The sequence below is a fragment of the Megascapheus bottae genome, chromosome 4 (genome assembly GCF_031878675.1).
Source record: "Megascapheus bottae isolate mThoBot1 chromosome 4, mThoBot2.hap1, whole genome shotgun sequence".
NCBI lineage: Eukaryota > Metazoa > Chordata > Mammalia > Rodentia > Geomyidae > Megascapheus > Megascapheus bottae.
In genome coordinates this window covers 56,142,507-56,161,453 of record NC_143512.1, presented here as the reverse complement: position 1 = coordinate 56,161,453, position 18,947 = coordinate 56,142,507, and the positions used below count along the sequence as shown (strand labels likewise).

The window sequence follows — 18,947 nt, the reverse complement described above, 5'->3', positions numbered from 1 at the left end:
AGTTTGGGGGAAGCAAAGTGCCTTGCCCAATATCCCACGGCCTGTTTTGTTGGAGGAAAACACTAGTCTCCTGACTTCCAATGCTGTTGCTGCAACACCACACAGAAACCAAATACACAAGGAATATTAGTTGCTATTATGGCAACCCTTGGGAGAAACAGAAATAGTATTCCCTTGTGAGGGATAGAAAGTCAAACTGAGAACCAGTACAAATGTTGTATGAGTACATTTTGGTAGAACTGGAAATATGAAATGATCAGATTACCCCTAAAGAGGAAACAGTGGTGTAACAGCAACCTTCAGAAGCACATGAGTTGTCTGTTGCCAGAAGGGGGTCAAAGGGCCAGGAAACTAGTTTCTAGAATATTCTGTTAGTGTACTGCTAATGCTATACTAGACTATGACTAGGAAGACAGATTTAAAAAAAAAATTTCCTAGGGCACTTCTCCAGAAGAAAACAAAAAATTAAGGTCAAGACTACAAGAGCCAGTAACAGACTTCTGGGCCCCTAGGTTCATTTATTTGGCTCTACTGACCGTTTGGCTCCATTTTTCCCTTAGCAAGTGTAAAAAACGCTTGAACACCACCACCCCAGGATCCTGTTCAACCAATTCAGATAGATGTGGCCTTTTAACTCCCATCCAAATGTCTTGGCATTATACCAATATCATTTCCTCTTGTATAGTCTAAGCTTATGTGAGAAAGTACACAGCTCAGGGCGCCAGGAGTTAACTGGCTGTTCCCATTCCAGAAAGGCCTGGTTATTCTCTTAGATAAGGAAACAATACTATATCTAGAAGTTTCGATGGTTCAGTATTACGTATCACATTAGATCTACCATCATAAAACAAGAACTAGTGAAAATACCACAGCCTATCTTAACACATCTCTCTTGAGGCATTTAGGCAATTTAATTTTTCTCTTCTAGCACAATCTTTTGGGAAATAAATCGAGGTGATTTATTAAAATTTGCATTTCACAGATATCAAAACAACAAGTTCAAATGCAGAGAGTGACAGGGTGACTTGAACCACAGATACAGAAGATGCACATTTCCTTTTATGTAGATGACTATAATAGATGTCTAGGACCAGATGTCCAGTATACTGAGTAGATAGACTTATGTGAGCCCTACATCTAGGATGCTGTCATTTGCTTTTGCCTAAAACAATGACTTGTCCTCTCTCCCCAACACATCTATGTTTACAAATGTGTAGAATGATTTTCAAGTAACAAGTTGCTATCTCTCCTACAAAAGTAAGAAACTTCTCTAACTCCACCTTTCTAACAGGCCATTCTAACCCCTATGCATCTATCTGCCTGTACTGATTCTTTTCCAAAGGCAAAATCAGTTCACTGGCTTCAACACGACTGTCAGAGTCAGAGAATACGTTAAATTCCAAAACATTTGGCTGGTGGTTCTTTCATAAGCAGTAGCAGTGTGGCCAGAAGGGATATGAGAACATACAGATGAAAACGAAAAAAGCTATCCTTCTGAAGTAAGTTTTACTAAAAGGAAGAAGGTGTCATTGTGGTAAACATCTGACGGCCTATCTACAAAGGGAGAAATTAAAAGTAATAGTCAGCAGTATCACATGGATCGCCTGTCCAAAAGTGTGCACTGGACAGTTTCTGTAGAAATTAAGAAATGCAAAGAACCTGGGCAGATACAACAGCATCCATAGATAACTAGCAAGATACAAGCAGCACCTTTCTCTCCCAAGAAGCTATTCCTCCAGGCAAACAAAGAAACAGGACACAGTCAACATCTGTTTCCTATAACAGTTTGGCTGCTGAAAGAAGCAACCTTTAAAATATGGCCGAGCTGACAATCCTCAAAAATCATTCACTCACTATTGCATGGGACTGGAGTAAGTGAATACACAACTTGCGCTTTCTATCCATGCTACCTTTAAAGAGATAAAGAAAAGTGCAAAGAAAAAAATGGAAAGCCCTGATGAACCTTTTCCACTTGATTGACAACTAGCAGCAGTGAATACTGAAGAGTCAAAGACAGCTAACTGCTTTTCAGTTTCTCTTTGCCTCTCCTAGTATCAATTGTGAAGGCAGGGCTGCCAAAGAATAAACTGGTTGGGGGTGGTAGGGGCGCAGGGGTTGAAGAGACAATTCAGATATAACTCATTAGAATAGTATAGGAGGAAAACAACACATTTGGCAAACCCATTCATGGTTCCAGAATTCAGTTAAGGAATATTATGATGTCTGGATCTTTATCAATAAATAACCAAATATGTTAAGAAATGAAATTTGCAGCTCTGGATTGTATCAACTCAAGTATAAAATTTCAAAGCCAAGAGAAAAATATCCATGAATGCACAAAAGATCCATCTGTAGATTTAAGAAGGATAAATTTTCCAATGGAAATTGCTCAGAGCTGTGACATCACTGCAACATAGAGAGTGCTTTCAATTCAGCTGAGTGTCTGGCTTACCTAGACATATGCTTCAACTGCACAAGGTACGTACAGAACCATTTGGAAGTTATGATAGGCAGAAGCAAGTCTGGGGCAAAATCTGAAAGCAGAAGTAAAAAGTGGAGAAAAAGCCAGGCACGGTGGCTCATACCTGTAATCCTAACTAATCAGAAGGCAGAGAGCTAAGGATCTCAATTCAAAGCCAGCTTGGGCACTAAAAAGTCCATGAGATTCTTATCTCCAAGTAATCACCAGAAAACCAGAAGTGGCACTGCGGCGTAAGGAGTAGGGTGGTAGCTTTGAGCTGAAGAGCTCAGGGACAGCTCCCGGGCCCAGAGTTCAAGTCCCATGACCGACCAAAAATAAAAATAAAAAAAGGTGGAGAGAAGCATAGTATCTCACTGTGGAAGGCTTCAACCATGCTAAATAGCTAAATGCGTAAATGTTGATGTGAGTTGTATTATTTGTACAGACTTTGGGGGGAAAATATTTGATGGAAAGTGTGTGTGTGTGTGTGTGTGTGTGTGTGTGTGTGTGTGTGTGTGTTCTTGTTATGCGTAGTGACAGTGTAATTACAATAGAAGAAATGCTGGCCCAGTAGCTATAGACCAGGCTAACTCTAAGTACTTGACCTGCGTTAACTAACTCAGTACTCATAAGACTGATAGGTGCCAGGGTTTTAGTCCTTGGTCCCTCCCGACCCGCAGGAGGGATAGAGAGAACATGCCCTGAGCAGGACGCGCTGAGAAAGGAGAGGGCCCACTGACCGCCCGCACCCAGCCCTCCCCCACCAGAGGGCAATCAGACGTATCAGGGAGACCCGACAGGGCAGGAACTCGTTTATTGAGGAAGTACATTCAGCTAATATAGGATGCAGGAGTCAATCAGCACAAAGGTAGGCAGGGCAGGGAAGGTCCACGTGTTTACTCTCACTATAGGTCTCAGCAGAGAGTGATAAAGCAATGACACATTCGTACCCAATGGTAATCAAGTCTTAGCAGAAAGTGATTCACAATACCGACAGTATAGCTCAAAGTTAGGCATGGAGATCATACATGACAGCTCATTTCTTTGATGGGTTATCTTACTCAGTGATGCAGATTCATGGGCCAGCCTGACCTTGCACTTGGCTCCCAACAGATAGGACATAGGAACTATTACTATTCTATTTTATCAATAAGGAAGATATAGGAGAAGAGATGTGCCTGATATTATATAGAATAACAAGGCTTCGAAAGAAGCCTAATCCAGCTTACCACCCAGGATCCCTAGTAGGTGTCTTAATATCCACAAAAATAAAGACAATCTAGAGAAAAACGAGCAGAGAAAGCAAGGCATGGTGGTACATGCCCATAATCCTACTACTTAGAAGACTGAGGCAGGGAATCACAAATTTCTGGCTAGCCATGGCTACATAGGGAGAACCTCATCCCCAAGCAAACAAACAAATAACACCAAGACAAGCAGAGTAATTAATTCACACTGAAATGGAAGGGATTTAGATTAGTTTCAATGAAAACCCGGTGAAGACAGACCCATAGAAACAGTAGTTCAGTAAGCACAAGAATGGAATGTACCACAAAGCATTCTTCACAGAGTTACAAGGAACACTAGGCCTTGCAGGATGGCATCTGGAAACTCCTTCAGAGATGGAAGGATTAACCCACAAATTTCTGTAGGTTTACAGGAATCAAGATGTGGCTTTAGTTAAGGAGAGAGGTACATGTGAGCTCCCCTTGTGCCGGTTACCTGGTTTCCTCAGAGTATGCTTTTCTTAACTTTATGGCTCCCAGGACTGAGCCCATCAAATAATATGTACCCAGTAAGTATTTGTTAAATGAATGAATGAGAGAAGAAAAATGCAAAAACATGATGCTTATGGGAGGCCCTGGTTAGTTACAAAAGGAGAAAGAAGACTTTGGTATAGCAGGAGGTCTGGAAGAAGAAGCAAAGCCATAGCACCAAGAATTGATACCATAACTAAACAAGAATTTGATCTGAGAGACCACAAAATATGAGCGTGACAGACAACAAAATGGACAACAGAAAGAGTTTAATAATTAGAGATTCAATTCCATGAAAGTTTTGGAATTTAATACTTGATAGTACCATTCTCTGAACAATACTCTGAAATCTTCTACCTTTCAGTGAAGATTTTAAGTGGAAGTAGTCAGGAATGATGACTACAGCCCAGCAGGTGGCAGGAAGACATGGCTGACCGTGCCAGCGCTGGGAAAGATGCTTTCTTTATGCATCCTGTTATCTGGCTCACCTGTGTGGAGGGAATCCTATTTCCTCCTCCTCCACACAACCTTGGTCAAGTCAGGGCCACTATGTTGTTATTGGGTGTTTTAATAGTTTCTACACTGTTTTCCAATAGTCATCTGTTGAAAGGGGTTGAGGAGAGGGGAGAACTCACTAACTTTTTGCCTAGACTGGCCTAAATGATGATCCTTTTGATCTTATTCTCCCAGGGAGCTCAGATTATAAATTTGAGCCATTATATCCCGCTAAACCATTCTTAAAAATGCAAAAAATTGAACCAGACTGCCAGACTGGGTTATATCTCTGTCATCTTTGAACTTGTACTTTGGTACTTCTGGTTTGTTGTATCCTTAATGTCATTATATATTTTTTTAATTTCATAGATTTGTTTTCATAAAATCCTTGAATGTAAGCATTGTGCCTGAAATTTTTTAAGTCTTAGACTCTAGGACCAGGCAAGTCACAATTGATTGTGGTAGAACAAGGGAAAGATAAGAAAACACCTGAAAAGGAACTCTTATTAGTAAGAATTGCAAAATTTCTGGGCGGGGAGTTTGGCCTAATGGTAAAATGCTTGCCTAGCATGCACGAAGACCCAGGTTCGATTCCTCAGTACCACATATATAGAAAAAAGCCAGAAGTGGTACCGAGGCTCAAGTGGTTGAGCTCTAGTCTTGAGAAAGTCCAAAGACAGTGCTCAGGCCCTGAACTCAAGGGTAGGACTGGCAAAAAAAAAAAAAAAATTACAAGATTTCTTTGCCTAAAACACATGGAAACACCTTAATAAAATAGGAAATTGAGGGGCCGGGAGTTTGGCCTAGTGGTAGAGTGCTTGCCTAGCATGCACAAAGACCCGGGTTCAATTCCTCAGTACCCCACATACATAGCAAAAAGCCAGAAGTGGTGCTGAGGCTCAAGTGGTAGAGCTCTAGCCTTGAGAAAGCCCAAGGACAGTGCTCAAGCCCTGAGCCCAAACCCAGGACTGGCAAAAAAAAAAGGAAATTGAAGAGAATATAAATTTATGTCATAGGCATTTTATATATACATGTGTATATTTAAAATATATGTCTAAAACATATATATAATATATATAACTATATAACAAATACACATCAGTACACAGAACACATATTAAATATATATTATAGTACTTTCATTATATTAACCTCCATTGATTCTTGTTATTTCATCTAGTCATTAATTAAAAATAATAATGTCATGGATTTTCCTGCCCCAACTGGCTTTGAACCATGTTCTTCACATCTCAGCCTCCTGGATAGCTAGAATTACAGGAATGAGCCACCAGTGAGGCCAATTGTTTTGTTTTTTTGTTTTTTTAGCCAGTCGTGGGCTTGAGCTCAGGGCCTGAGCACTGTCCTTGGATTTTCTCAAGGTTAGAGCTCCACCACTTGAGCCTCAACACCATTTCTGGCTTTTTTCTATGTATGTGGCACCGAGGAATTGAACCTGGGTCTTTGTGCATGCTAGGCAAGCACTCTACCACTAGGCCAAACTTCCAGCCTGTTTTGTTCTTTTAAAAAGGTAAACAATTTAAATCAAGTGGGGAAAGAGAGTGGTAGAAAGCTACAGAATTGTCTGGAAGCTTTGGAAAAGGACACTAGCAGAAAGAACTTGGCTGGGCCTTTATCTTCAGTGATTCCCAGGATGAAGACAACTACTGTGCCTGCGTTTTCTTCAGTAAAATTTTACAGTCCTGTTCTCACCAAATACTCACTTTCACCACCTCCACCATCTGTCTTGAACTGGGAATTTTCCCTTAGATTGACAAAACTTTAAATAACCCATATTCTGAAGGATACCAGAGTGGCAAACTCAGGTTTCCTCTCTCCTCACAGTGGTCCTAAAACACTCAGCACTTTCCTCTTGAACTTAGATATTCTCAGTGAAGTAGCTCCCAGATCACTGGATTTAAATACCTCATCGACATCCCTCAAAGCCTCAAACTTTACAGTGGCACCAGAATGTATTTTAAATCCTAGGAAAGCTCCTCTTTCTTCATATGTTCTAGCCTACCTTGTGTCATGTGTTCCTGAGATTAAAGCCCAGACAATGTTATAAAATCTATTTTTAATAGGTAAGTTAGTATTCTTTTTGGCTCAGAAGAATACTGTGGCTTAGTGGTACAGAGGCCACTTAGAAAATTCCTGACCCTGAGTCCAAACACCATTAAAAAAAAAAAAATCAACTCCCTCTTCCTCTGTTGTTTTCCTCTGAAGTTGTGAATGAGCTATACAAATTATGCTCTGAAAGTCTGAAAGTCACCTTTCCTTGATATATTCTCTCCACTAAAAACAGAGCTGTTTAAAGTTGGGAACAGGAGTAATATGTTTAGGCTACAAATTTGCCCTTTAGTATTAATACATGTAAAAACCAACATATCTACTCTGATCCCTGAGGCTCTGTCTTGCTACTGACATTTCTTTACTTGTTACAAAGTAGGCTAAAACACGATCATCAAACCCTACAGTATTCTCTCCACTGGAATCTCCATTTCAGCAATTTTCAGAGCACAGTTTGTTCAGCATACTTAAATCTTGCTCAGGAACAGACCTATTCCTGTCTGATACACCCCTAGTCCGCTTTCACTGCACTGAATTTCAATGGCACAGATCCAAGATTATAATAAATTCCTTTAAGTGCTCATTTTTCTTAACTACCCAGACACATTCACTATTTCATCCACATAGACATCTTATATAGTAAACAGCTTAGTGATTAATCAACAGTTTTGTACACCTGGTAAATATTCAATAAAATTTCATGTCTGGCCTCATAATAAAATAGTGCATTGTTGTTCTACTTCAAACAAATAGAAGTCTCAAGCCATACACCTAAGAGGCAGTAGATTCTTACAATATGCTCTGTGACTGTAAAATATCTGTTAATAATAATTTTGTCACTAAGAAGCAAACAGTCACAAAAAACCAAAGAAGTATTAAAACAACCTAATAAAACATTCTTAAATTTTTACATAAAAATTTATTTTAAGAATACTAGTGTAATGTGATTGTTGAAGTAAAAATGGTAAAAATAAATCTGAAAGGAACAATCAGGATCTATAAATTTTGATTTCTTTTCAGTATTAATATTATAAAAGCCAAAAGAGACTATGAAACAAACTAAAAGAAGCAAATCTGTCCTAGACATAGTGCTCTGAAAACAGATCCCTGAAATGGTCAGACAATACTTTATTGAATAAAAGAAAGTACAAAACACTAAAATTGGCATGAAGTTGGTGTTTCAATTTTATCACACTAAAAATAGGTCACAGTGAGAATGACCTTGAAGGAGAAGAAACAAAACAAAACAAAGCAGGGTAAGGTCAATATCACAAAGTGATTAAAGAGATGGAAGGGAGCTTTCTTCTCAGTCATTAAACTCATCCATACTCTACTGAACTGCAGGCACTTGCCATTTTCCTGTGCCATTAGAGAATTTAGTAGGTTCACTGAATTGACTGATTTCTTTGTTAATCTATTTACATGGGTTAAGACCCTGACTGACATAAAACACAGGGGGAGAAAAGTGCCAGACAGAGAGTGTAATGAAGGACTGAATGATGTGTGCTTTGGGGTACAGCCTATCCAATGAAGGTGGTTGGCTAGTAAAACATCCTATGGCAAAAATTTATTATCAGAACAAATACATTCTAAAAAGATTGAGTCCAGTCAAATTCACAATCTAAATGTAAACTAAAGCACATTTTTTGCCATGTATATTTTGAATGATACAAAAATTCTCTTCATCTGCTTGATTCAAAGAATAGTTTTGCATAGGTAAAAATCAATGAATGTGCTATATCAATTGCCCTTAGTGTAGTTCTCTGACTCATATAAATGAAAGCAAAGTTTATAATAGGAAACTTCACATCAGTAAAACATACGTAAAGATAAGTAAAGATTTCTAGAAAATATATTAGCAAGACAACAAGTAAAATTCAATCATCTAAACTATCATCCTGTTTAAATTACATGTAACAATACCTGAATACCAAAAGAGTAAAGTTAAGATCAGACACAGAAAGGATGTTAAATGTTATACCTCCAAGTTCTTTTACATTCAGGATAGCATTCTGGAATGGTACTGCCTTTATACTGAAACCTAAAATTAAAAAACAAAAAGAATTAGCAACTTAACTTTTAAATAAAAACAATTAAATGCTCATATTCTTTTCTAATTTAGGACAGATTAAGATTTGCTTTTCATAGTTCGTAGACAACATGCTTATAGGAAATAATGTAATTTCTAAGGCAAGGAAATAATTATCATCTATACTTTTGAAAATGCCAGTGTGTGTTGTACCAAAATATAACTGTATTCCATTTAAAATAGCACCTTATTATTTATGTATATGTGGACTCAAATTTTATCAGCTATAAGAAAAATATTTGGAAGCATACTTATAAATATTAAATTTACAGTGGCGCTTAGATTGCTTAAAGTTAATGTATTTCTACTTTTCATATATATCAGCAACATTAGAGTTTAAGATACTTAAATAGTAACCATCAATGAATAATTCTAAAAAAAGTCACAAAAAATTATAACTAATGCCTCAGGAGAAAGCCTGAAATAGAAGGGGGATTCTTTTTTTTTTTTTTCATTTTATTGTTTTGCTACAAACATATATTTCTTTTCCAATTAAAAGTCCCACAAGGGGCAGGGATTTTGCCCTAGTGGTAGAGTACTTGCCTATCATGCATGAAGACTTGGGTTCGATTCATCGGTACCATATACACAGAAAAAGCTGGAAGTGGTGCAGTGGCTAAAGTGATAAAGCTGTAGCCTTGAGAAAAGCCCAAGGACAGCACTCAGGCCCTGAGTTCAAGTCCCCGACTAGAGAAAAATAAATAAATAAATAAAATCAAGTCCCACTAATTTTTAAAATTGAATTACTTATTCAGAAGTTTTGAGCCACTCATTCCATGTTAGGCCTTAAGCCTTAGTGAACAGGTACAATAATATGACACAGTGCCTTTCCCAAGAATGAATGATAAATACAAATACATATGACTTTTTGTTTGAGAAAAGTTGCAATAGGTACGTGGGAAGGTGGAAAGATGTGCATGATTACTCTTCATGCTTGCTTTATAGAAGAGCAAATCCCCACTGGGCACGGTGGCTCACGCCTGTAATCCTAGCTACTCAGGAGGTTGAGATCTGAGGATGCCTATTCAATGCCAGCCAGCCCGGGCACTAAAGTCCTTGAGACTCTTATCTCCAATTAATATCCAGAAAATGGGAAGTGGGGCTGAGGCTCTAAGGGTAGTAAGGCAGTAGCCTTGAGCTGAGGAGCTCAGGTAAGCACCCAGGCCCAGAGTTCAAGCCCCATGACCCATTTAAAAGAAAGAAAGAAAGAAAGAAAGAAAGAAAGAAAGAAAGAAAGAAAGAAAGAAAGAAAGAAAGAAAGAAAGAAAGAAAGAAAGAAAGAAGAGAAAAGAAAAGAAAATCCCCAAATGCCTTTCTAGTCAAGTTCATCCCGTACTCCATGGCTAGGTGTTGCCACTTCAGTAAGTAATCAATTAGCCTCAATGAAAGGCAATGTTAATGGTTGAAGAGCTTTGTCTGGAATCAGACAGCATTGGGTTTAAATTCTAGCACTGTTCTTTATAAGCTCTGTCACTTGCAACTGACTGAACATGGCTTCCTCATGTGTAAAACACTGACAACAAATCTACTTCACAGCATTGTTACCAGGATCAGACTGTGTTCTATGTCCATGACAATGTCTCAGACTCAAGAGACTCACAATACATATCTGCTGGCACCACACTTTAATGAACAATTACTTATGAAAATTTAATCACTAGGTACATATGCCATCTGATTAAGGGCACATGTTACAAACTCCTAAATAGAAATTCTAGTTCTCACATCTCAGTTATTAATTGAGATTTAAAAACATTTTAATAAAAATTTAAAAGATGTTAAAAAGGTTGGCGTGGTAGAGATGGTAATAGTTGTCATTTGCTCCCAAGAAAATAAACGCTTATTGGACCCTTGGACAATCTTCCAAAAAACACCCTTCCTTAATGCAGAATGACCCAGTCAGTGCAGCATTATGGTCATGGTTTGTAAAGTCACTGGATCTTCGTGAAACAGCAGAAGGAATGTGAAGTAGACCCTCGTGGAAGAATCACTGGCATTTACCTGGACCTGAAGGAAAGCCTCTCCAGGTGTCTAGCCTCTGGGAAATGAGGAAGTCAATGCCAATCACAATACTCTTGCTGGCACCAAAATTTCCCTGCAAGACACTTGGATGCTTTAAATTATCTACCTACCTCACATAGAATTATACAGATTAAAGGCAATGATTGCAAAATTCTGGAAACAAAATGCTCTCTACAAATGCTAAACAGTTTATCAGTGGTTATGCTCAGGACAATTCAGAACAGCTTTTCCAGAGATACAGGACAGGTTCCAGCTTTGAAAAAGAAAACCACAGAACACACCAGCAATGTCTAATCAGCCTAGATTATTCTCAAAAGTTGACAATATGCAGGCACTCAAATAGAAGTAATATCCTTCCAGAAATGGCTGCATCCATAAGCAGAATACGACTTCAGAAATTTATTAATCCAACAGGCAGATTATATTACCAGTACTGTGTTTAAATCCTTGAAGAGTCTTCATAATAAATTGACTCCAAAAATCTCCTCAAATTCTCATGCTAAGCAAAGTAACGTAGCAAAGTTATTTATAGGCATATAAATGTTTCAGCAGAATACTCATAAATGCTTTCTCCCAAACACAACGTGCATGGCTGGATTTATACTGCAAAGGTATATAGTCTCCCATAATGTTCTCTCCATATTATTTGTTAAAGTACAGTTCTAGTAATAACTGCTGATAGAACAAAGTCTAGATACCTGGTCCAGAATATAATTAACAGAAGAGAAACAATACTTACTTTAGTCATTCTAAGTATTTGCAAATATTCAACAGAACAACAAATATAAAGCAACACTTCTAGTAGGATAGAAGGGCAATTATCACACTGCATTTTATTCCCTTCTTGGATTAAAGAAGCTCAAAAGATATAAATTAATGGTAATTAAAGATGTGAAATCAAACCATCAAAACACTTTTCTCAAAGGACTGCTTTAAGAAATGAAGACACAGGAGCAGGGAGTTTGGCCTAGTAGTAGAGTGCGTGCCTAGCATGCCTGGGTTCGACTCCTTGGTACCACATGCATAGAGAAAAGCTGGAAGTGGTGCTGAGGCTCAAGTGGTAGAGCTCTAGCCTTGAGAAAGTCCAAGGACAGGGCTCAGGCCCTGAGCTCAAGCCCAGAATTGGCAAAAAAAAAAAAAAAGTGAGGGGGAGAAGAAATAAAGACATGGAATTTCGAGGTGAAGAAGTCTGGGCTAAAAATAATTTTGACTTTGAGGAAGTTCTGACTTTGAGGAAGAGATGTCGTGGGGAGGCCTTCCTTTGTGTCCTCCAGCACTCAGGACTTCCTTATGATTTTCACAGTTGCAACCACGTACCCATTTATTCATTTGTTTTCTGTTTCCTGCTAAGCTACAAAAGGATTCAGAATACACTGTGGACAGGGTATCCTGTATGCCAGCGCTTACCCCATGATCAGATTTCAATATTGCTAAGGACTTAATTCCCAAGTTAGTGTCCCAAGAAGAAAGTGAAGCACATCAAAAGCATTAAGTGCTCTATTCAAACTTAAACTCAGGTCTGACCACTACAGCTCTGCACTGTTATGCCTCTACCATACACCCACAAGCCAACGAAGCCATTCTATTTTGTCCATTGTTGAGTTTAAATACTGCTAAGAATGTACTGGACAACACACATACCTCATAAATTCACTAAGCTATTTTCATCTTTGTGGAGAAAAAAATTCAACAAAGAGGCACCCCAAAAAAGTGGGCCCCGGTCAACACAACATGACTTTCTTATTAGTGGGATTAAAAAAAATAATGGCACGAGTTGACAAAGTCCCTTTTAATATATCACTAATAAAGCTGGGGAGTGGGAAGGTAGAGAAAATGTCTGACTATCACTTGCTTCTTCAAACAATGAGTATCCTCTGGTTATCTCCAGTGGGATTAAGTATGTGGATGTGACAAGACATGTCTAGCATACCACACAACCCAAACTCACTAGCCACAATATATTTTTTTTCTATGTATATGGTACCGAGGAATCGAACCTGGGTCTTCGAGCATGCTAGGCAAGCACTCTACCACTAGGCCAAACTCCCAGCCCAAAGCACAATATTTTATTATCTTGGCCTTGAATTCCTCATCTGCAAAATAAGTGAACTGGATTAGCTTTTTTAGGATTTCCTTTAGAACTAGGACTCCATTATTTATATTAAGCCCAGAAGGCGGAAATAACAGCAACAAGTGAGTCGTCCCTTCCTGGCCTTCAGTATTGGCAGAAGGCTTTAAGGGTAGGTCTCCCTGGGCTCTATTCAAACAATTGGAAGGTGGAGGCCGAAGTTAACGCACTCATTTTTTCCTGGCCTACCTAAGCTATGTTAGTAAGACTAAAATCTCCCCTATGATTTAACCCCACAAATTTTAATAAATATATGAGTTAGAAACTCTTTAGGGAAATAAATGTTTGTGTAGCCTTTCAGTCTTTGTTTTGCAATCCTTAACTCCAACAAAACCTGTAGCAGAGGCGAGATGGATTTGAAGTTTTTCAGGCAGGGGAAGCATTCCTGGAATTGTAACAAAATTCGTTTGGGGAAGGTTATTCTATTTTTGTTCATCATGTGGAACACATGAATGTTTTACTTGGGCATTCACACTGGGTCCTCCTCTCTCCCCCACCAAGTCAGCATACATGCACATCGAAACATGTCTGTGCTCCTGAAATTCCTGGGTCACTCTAAGAACTGCTGAAAAGAAAGACATTCCAGAGAACTGGTGGTCTTGACCTGGACCAAGAGCCTTATTTATGCCAAGGTAGTTTTGTGATGTTTGGACAAAGATCTAGCAAAAATTCTTCTAAATATGATTTCAACATCATACAAGGAAATGTAATCTAGTGGCATTTGCAAAACACAGTCCCTTCAGATACTAAAGTCTGACTTTCTAACTTGTTTCTCTGGTTAACTTAACATATATGCAGTTAATACTGAAGTTATTTAAATGCTTCATTCAAATTTTCATGAACTTTCTGTCATTCTTTCAAACTGTCAGGATCTTTTTTTTCTATTTTAACTGAGTGACATACTACTTGACATTTTTTTCAAGCACAGAAATAGATATCCTTGGAGATATTTTCAACATTTTAAAATTCCAAGTCTTCAGTTTTCTCTGTGTTGTTCTCTATGTTCTATCAATAGATTATCCTTAGCCTTTAGATTCCATTTCTCTGGTTTATAAAACAGATAGGAAGTGAATATTCGTCAAACTACAGTCAAGCAGCTCTTCTTATCAATAAACTCCACATGTATATACAATAAAATAATTCATTCCAAACTGAATTTCACATTTTTTTCCTATGAGAAAGATTTGTTAGCTTTTAGAGTTTTGACAACTTAAGTTTCTTTCAAAAATTATGTTCAATATAAAAAATTGCTGAAATAAACTTTGGATTCCCTTTCTGCCTTATTTTTTTTAAGGGACAGGCATTCTTACTTTGCTGAAATTAAATGGACTATCCTTCTATTTTTGTTTTCTTTTGTTTTGTTTTTTGGTCAGTCATGGGGCTTGAACTCAGGGCCTGGCTGCTGTCCCTGAACTCATCTAGCTCAAGGCTAGAGTTCTACCACTTTGAGCCAGAGCTCCACTTCTGGTTTTCTGGTAGTTAACTGGAGATCAGAGTCTTATGGACTTTCCTGCCCAGGGTTGGCTTTGGGCCCTGATTTTAGCCTCCAATGTAGCTAATCCGAAAGGTATGAGTCACTGCCTGGTTTACAGTGTTTTTATTGCATAAGAAATTAACTTTAACGATTGTCTTAATTGTTTAGAACTCCCAACAAGCTAATATATAACTAGCTTTATACTGTCAGAACATTAAAAAATAGAGAAATAATTGAAAAGAGAAAAATCTTACCATAATTCACCCACACCAACAAAGTATATTATCATTTATACATGTTCTATTCTAGTTTTTATTCAACTAAATATTCTCATGACTTAATTTTTTTAAATGAATACAAAATTTATTTTCATTTTCTTCAACATAACATTATATACATTTTACAATCTATAATCACTTCAATTGAGGTTCTATAATTTATTTAACAAACTCCCTTGCTGTAAGACATTAATGTTAAAGTTTTACTTATTATACAAAATGTTGCGATGAGTTATTGCCTTAGGCACAGAGTTTCTTTTAAGTTTCATGATGATGATAAACTGCCAATAGCAGTTTGATCTCTATAATTTCTTCCAAGAAAAGGGCCAGTAACAATTACTGCAGCACCTCTGCTATATGTATACTCCTTTTTTTTTTCTTTTTTTGGCCAGTCCTGGGCCTTGAAATCAGAACCTGAGCACTGTACTTGGGCTTTCTCAAGGCAATACTTTAAAACTTGAGCCATGGCACCACTTCTGGCTTTTTCTACATATGTGGTACCAAAGAATTGAACCCAGGTCTACGCCCAAGCACTCTACCACTAGGCCAAACTCCCAGCCCCTACATATATACTTAATCGCCACTAAAATCTTACCTGTATTGGGCCTTACCTAAAGATTATATGCTTATGTACAAAAAGAATATACCTTGTCTCCATAAAAATGAATTTCTGGGGCTGGGAGTTTAGCCTAGTGGTAGAGTGCTTGCCTAGCATGCACAAAGACCTGGGTTCGATTCCTCAGCATCACATACATAGGCAAAAGCCAGAAATGGTGCTGTGGATCAAGTGGTAGAGCTCTAGCCTTGAGAAAGCCCAGGACAGTGCCCAGGCCCTGAATATACAAAGCCCAGGACTGGCAAAAAAAAAAATCAGCTGATTCTAAAAATGAATTTCTGGTAAAGACAGAATTTTTTCCATTTGTCTTGACCCATTAGTCTGTTTATGAAAAATCTCTTTGTGGACTCAACAAAATTAATGTCAGAATCTATGTGTAAAGTGATTGAATATTCTAAATATGATAGTCATAAATTCTTGTCTGTAATACTTGACTCAAATAGTCCCCAAAGTATTTTCTGTTTACATTTATATTATTCATTGAACTGAATTGATTCCAAATTTTTATACAGCTGCTCCCTAGATCTTGCTTTTATGACTCATTCTGCAGACATTTGCCTCTAATCCCAGCAACAATGGAAAAGCCTAAAAATAGGTAGACTGAGGTTCTGGCTCACTCCAGAATGGGAAGCTACAGTCTATCCTGAAAATAACCTGAAATATGAATGGCTGAAGATGTGGCTCAGCCACCAGCTTTACCAGCAGAAAACCAGAGTTCAAGTCCAAGTACTGCTTAAAAAAATGTCTCCTCCCTGCTCTTGTAGTCCTTCTCTCTCCTTTCACTAGCAACTAGAACTTTTCCTCCTCTTACCTCCTAGCACAAGCTTCACTTCCTTATACACCTTCCCCCACAATTCATCATATCTGCTTCTTAATAACTTCATCTCTTGAAGTATCATCACTCACATATGAACATTGGTCATTCCCATCCTCTAATTTTCAGATAATTTGTTCATCTAGCTAAACAAATTCAGACTTTGTCTAAGAATGTGATACACATCCTACCTTCTTCCATCATTAGGGGCAACATTCTCTAAATCAATGTCAAGAGCTATGTCCTAAAAGTCACCTTTCAGATCTCTAAAATCATCTCCAATTTTCATGATCAGTGTGGCTAGAATTTTATCAGTCTTAAGATTTCATCAATTTTATTTATTTATGCGTGCATGCATGCACGCATACATGCCAGTCCCAAGGGCTTGAACAGAGGGCCTGAGCATTGTCCTTGGACTTTCTCATGGCTAGAGTCCCACCATTTGAGCCACAGCACCACTTCTGGCTTTTTTTTTTTTTAATGTATATGGTACCAAGGAATCAAATCTGGGTCTTTGTACACGCTTCGTGCATGCAAGCACTCTACCAGTTGGCCAAATGCCCAGCCCATCCATCAATTTTTTTTTATGTTGATGATCATGTTACCAGAAAACAATGACAGTGTTAATTTATTGTATTCCAAAATGGATACTGTTACTTCAATTCATTTATTCTTTTCTATTTCATGCATTGGCTAGAATCTCCATTCTAATGTTGCATGAAAGGAATGAGAAGAGTCATCCATGTCTTGTTCCTAATCTGAGCAGGATGAATTTGTCTTTCACTACTATGACAATAGTGAAAAGGTATTCACAGAAAGGATTTAATTGTTGCAGGAATTCCTTTACATTTCTACTGTGTGGAGAAATTTTCTCAGAAATCACTGTTGAATTTTTGGTGATCTCTTGAGATGGTTATATAATTTTCTACTATATCAGTATCATGAATTGAGTTTTTTTTTTCTTTTTTGGATGTTGCTAGAGTACCTTCTACATGCTAGGCAAATGTTCTACTATAGAGCTACAGCTCTAGCCCCTGATCATTTTTTTTTTTAAGGAAACCATTTCTGCATTCCTTGAATGGATATAAACAAATCACTTTATGGAATATTATGCTACTATGGTTGCTTGTTACATTTGATTCGATAGATTTTTGGTTATAATTCTTGCGCTGGTGCTCATGAGAGGTATTGGCTATTGGTATATAGTTTTCTTATAATATTTTGTCTTGTTTTACTATCAAAATAATGTTGGTTTTATAAAGGAGGTGAAAGGATTTCCCTCCTCTTTATTTCTCTAGCAGATATCATAAAGAAATTGATAGTTTTTCTTTTCTTTAAAATGTTTGGCCAACCAGATCTTCAAGTTTTCCTTCCTTAACTGTTTGTTTGGGTTTTTTTTTTTTTTCAATTTCTTTAGTAGATCTATCCAGCTTCTCTATTTCTTCTCAAGTAAGACTGGAGAAATTTTCTTTCAAAAGTTATTCAGCAAAGTTGTCAAAGTTATTGGCAAAAGCTGGTCATGATACTCGTTTATTAGCCACTTAGAAGTTATGCAATATCCTCTCCTTCCCTGTATTGACATTTTGTGACTTCCTTTGATTTTTCCTGATTAGTGTGGCTAGAGTTTTATCAGTCTTTTGGCTCCACTGATCTTCTTTGTTGCCATCTATTTCACTGATTGAATCTGTTTCCTTTTGCTTCCTTCAATTTAATCCATTCTTCACTTTCAATGTCCACTGATGCAACCCTCCCAAAACAAGTTCTCCTCAAAGAAGTTTACCCCAAGTTCTGATAAATTGTGTTGTTATTTGATATGAGTTATCTTTTTTGAACTATAAGTTTGTATATCATTGGGGATTTCCCCAGAGATCTTCTCAATTATGTTTAATCAAACTTTGTTGTAGCTTGAATACATATTTAGTATGTTTTGAGTTCATCTAAAATTTATTGAGGCTTATTTACATAGCAGATGGGGATCTAATTTGGTAAATGTTCCATGGATACTTAAGAAGAATATCTTCTGTAACTGGATAGAGTATTTTGTAAATGTTAATCTGGACAAGCTGGCTTTTAGTGTCACTTATGTCTACATATCTTGACGAATTTTCTTCCTATATATACTCTGCTCTATTGAATAACAAAAGAATATAAACTGGTGGTAACTGTGGGTTTATGTCACTTTGCAGCTTTATCCCTTATGTTTTAGATATTTTTAAACTGTGATATTAGGTACACAAATATTCAGCACATTGTTAAATATCCTCTTGATTAAATAATTCCTTCCATCATTATGAAACGAACTTCTTTATCCATATTATTCTTTGCTCTGAACTTCAAACTGTCTGGTATTAATTGAACCATTCTATCCCATCGTTTAGCATTATTTTGTCTATATTTAAATTACATTCCCAAAAGCCAACATTTGGTTGAGCACTTCTTTTTTTTTGTGGGTTATGGGGCTTGAACTCTGGGCCTGGGCACTGTCCCTTTGCTCTTCAGCTCAAGGCTACTGCCCTGCCCCTGGAGCTACAGCCCCACTTGAGCACTTTTTTTTCAGAACTAATATGAAGTATCTTATCAAATCAGTCCCTTAGCTGAAAAGTGGAGACCCTTAACATTTAATGTGACTATGCATGGTGATGTTTAAAGATATCACCCTGCTACTTGTTTCATTCATTCTTGTTTCTCTTTACTTCTTTTTCTGCCTTCTTTGTACTAAGTAGTTTTGGCAACTCTCTTATTTCAT

General features: G+C 37.5%; 1 protein-coding gene across 1 annotated transcript in view; it reads right to left on the bottom strand.

Moving 5' to 3' along the window:
• The window catches only part of Arl15 (ARF like GTPase 15), a 358,774-nt gene that overhangs the window by 212,962 nt on the left and 126,865 nt on the right, over nt 1–18,947 (bottom strand). The window contains exon 3 of the mRNA XM_090331945.1: nt 8,762–8,821. Coding sequence (XP_090188071.1) covers nt 8,762–8,821 — 60 coding nt within the window. The remainder of the gene's footprint in view (nt 1–8,761; nt 8,822–18,947) is intronic.